Genomic DNA, 2400 nt, shown 5'->3' with positions numbered 1-2400 from the left:
CAAAAATAGCTACAAAGATGCAAAAATAGCTACAAAGATGCAAAATGGCTGTAAAGAGTCTCATCCGGTCTGGGCGTCTTGCTCCTATATAGAAGGGGTGGGAGGGTCTTTTACATGTCTGTTTCCAGCGGCCTGTTGTCTCATAATCTGTTCACGGGTGAGAGGAAGACTTCTTTTTCCATTCAGAGGCTCCTTCAGGCAGAAAGACACTGAAAGGTTTCTTATTTGAAGCTGAAGTCATTTAAAGTAATAACCTGAGATTTGCTGCTGCATCACCAAATGATAAAAACCAGCAGTGATCCAGCTGATAACCACTCTCTGACTGCCCAGGAAGTAATGTGTTTGACATTTTCAGATGCATTATAGAGTTTAATTTGGAATAAAGAAGAGAAGAAAAACAGAAAAATGTGCCTACAGAGGTCTCGCTGTAGCTGAAGAGATGAAAAATAAAAAATCTGATGAAAGATCAGGGGCTCAATCAATCAATCAAATCTTCAATAATCAGTATACACTCTGGTCCCAAAGAAATGCAATTTCTACTTCAGTTATATATATTCATTCGTGTATTTTTCTTTCAGTTTGTCTGTTGTGCTTGTTGACGCCTCTCTGTGCCCCTGCTCAGGTGCCCCGGAGGCCCCGTCTATGGTTCGTCTGAGCGTGAGCAGTAGCACAACGCTGACCGTCACCTTCCAGGAGCCGCAGTGTCTCAACTCCACCGTGGTGACCAAATACAGAGGTACGAATACACACACATGGCAGCTCGTGTTTAAGACCAGCAACTCTTAAAGTGGCTGCTGCTGCGTTTATCTTGAAGATAAGATTTGATGTCATAGATTTGATTTCAGATTTGTCAGTTAAGTTTGAGGATGTTAGTTTGTCACAGTGACGTGAGTGGCAGCAACAATGGATTTGGTGGAGATGTATAGCTGGGTGTCGTCTGCATAATAATGCATAATAGTAGAAATTGTGTGGTAGCGGATGAAGAGAAGGGGACCAAGCACTGAACCCTGGGGAACTCCCTGAGAGACTGGGGCTGTCTTATTGTTCCCACCCAACGTGAAGCAAGTTAACTTTCAGGGTCATGTGAGTTCCATAGGCTGATAAAACCTCCTTATATACACTTCATGTTGTGACAGTAAGACACAAGAATGCATCAGATGTATTGCTTTGTACACTGAACGGAGAGAACGAGATAGAAATAGACAGGAACAGACAATTAAAGACACCTCAAGGGTGCGGCGCGAGGTTCATTTCCTGATCTCAGAAGGAACTATTGATTTGTAATGAAAAGATAAGTGTTAACTGTGGATGTGGGTACTCTAACCTTTGTGTTTGTGTGCGCAGTGGAGTGGAGCTGCCTGAAGGATTTCTCACTGCTTGCTGGAGAGATGGTGTTGGATAATCTTCAGACCCTCAAGTGCATCATCAGCAACCTCACCACGGTAACAGCAGCATCACTCCCGCACTCTCCTCTGCTAACATATAATCACTGTGTGCTTCCGCCACCACTCTCTGAAGGAGCGTTCAGCCTTCTTTCCTGTACGTTTTCCTCAAAAGCAGAGAAATACCTCCAGGCAAATGTGTGCTGACAGCTGCTTTCTAACAAACAGCCACTCAAAGCACTGACATGTTGGATTCAGACATGTTTTGGTATAATCTTGTCTTTCCAGATCCCCGCTAACTTTGCTGTTGTGTGTTTGCTGAGTGGCATCAGTGACATTTGAAGAGTGTGGAGTTTAATGGAAGCTGCCGTTCATTATGCAGTCTGTGAATCACTGTCTGCCACATAAATACACTCACTGTGCTGCATCTGCTGTTTGCCATTTAGAGCAACGGCCAGCATTCAGATTCATCCACAACAGCCCTGAAAACATTTAGAAAAGAACCTACTGCCTGAATGGAAAGTACGAGACACACTGTGGGCGTTTAATGAACCGAGCCGATACATGGAGCTCAGTCCGAGTCCGAATCTCAGGTCAAAATGTTATCATGAACACCGCTGATTTACAAAACCACTGCAAAGAGACACAAAACGATCACAGAAAGATATAAAAGCACCACACAGAGACAAAGAACAACTGCAAATATACACCAAACCAACACAGAGACACAAACTGATCAGATACATAAAACAATGAGAACCTTCACCGACATCAGTCCAGTCTGAACCCGAATCTGAATAACAAACCGTCATTTTCACATGAAGCAATAATGTGACATTTTCCACATCTGAAAAAGTTCATGTGGCCAAAAGTATTTGGACAGTCAGAACCAAACAGCTTCCGCTCTTCTGGCTTCAGTCCTTCCACCATGAACCTGCTGCAGGGATCTGATCTCGTTCAGACTCCAGGGCGTCAGCCAGGTCCAGCATTGGTGTTGGAGGACAGTTCACAGTGTACA

The 2400-nt window shown here is 44.0% G+C and overlaps 1 protein-coding gene across 1 annotated transcript in view; it reads left to right on the top strand.

Annotated features, from left to right (window-relative positions):
• The window catches only part of ankfn1 (ankyrin repeat and fibronectin type III domain containing 1), a gene marked incomplete at its 3' end in the record, with an annotated part of 21445 nt that overhangs the window by 5571 nt on the left and 13474 nt on the right, over positions 1-2400 (top strand). The window contains exons 4-6 of the mRNA XM_035668841.1: positions 623-736; positions 1345-1442; positions 2239-2395. Coding sequence (XP_035524734.1) covers positions 623-736; positions 1345-1442; positions 2239-2395 — 369 coding nt within the window. The remainder of the gene's footprint in view (positions 1-622; positions 737-1344; positions 1443-2238; positions 2396-2400) is intronic.

Source organism: Morone saxatilis, unplaced genomic scaffold (genome assembly GCF_004916995.1).
Source record: "Morone saxatilis isolate NCDOM2014 unplaced genomic scaffold, NCSU_SB_2.0 Contig1, whole genome shotgun sequence".
NCBI lineage: Eukaryota > Metazoa > Chordata > Actinopteri > Moronidae > Morone > Morone saxatilis.
This window is presented reverse-complemented; position numbering and strand designations above follow the sequence as displayed.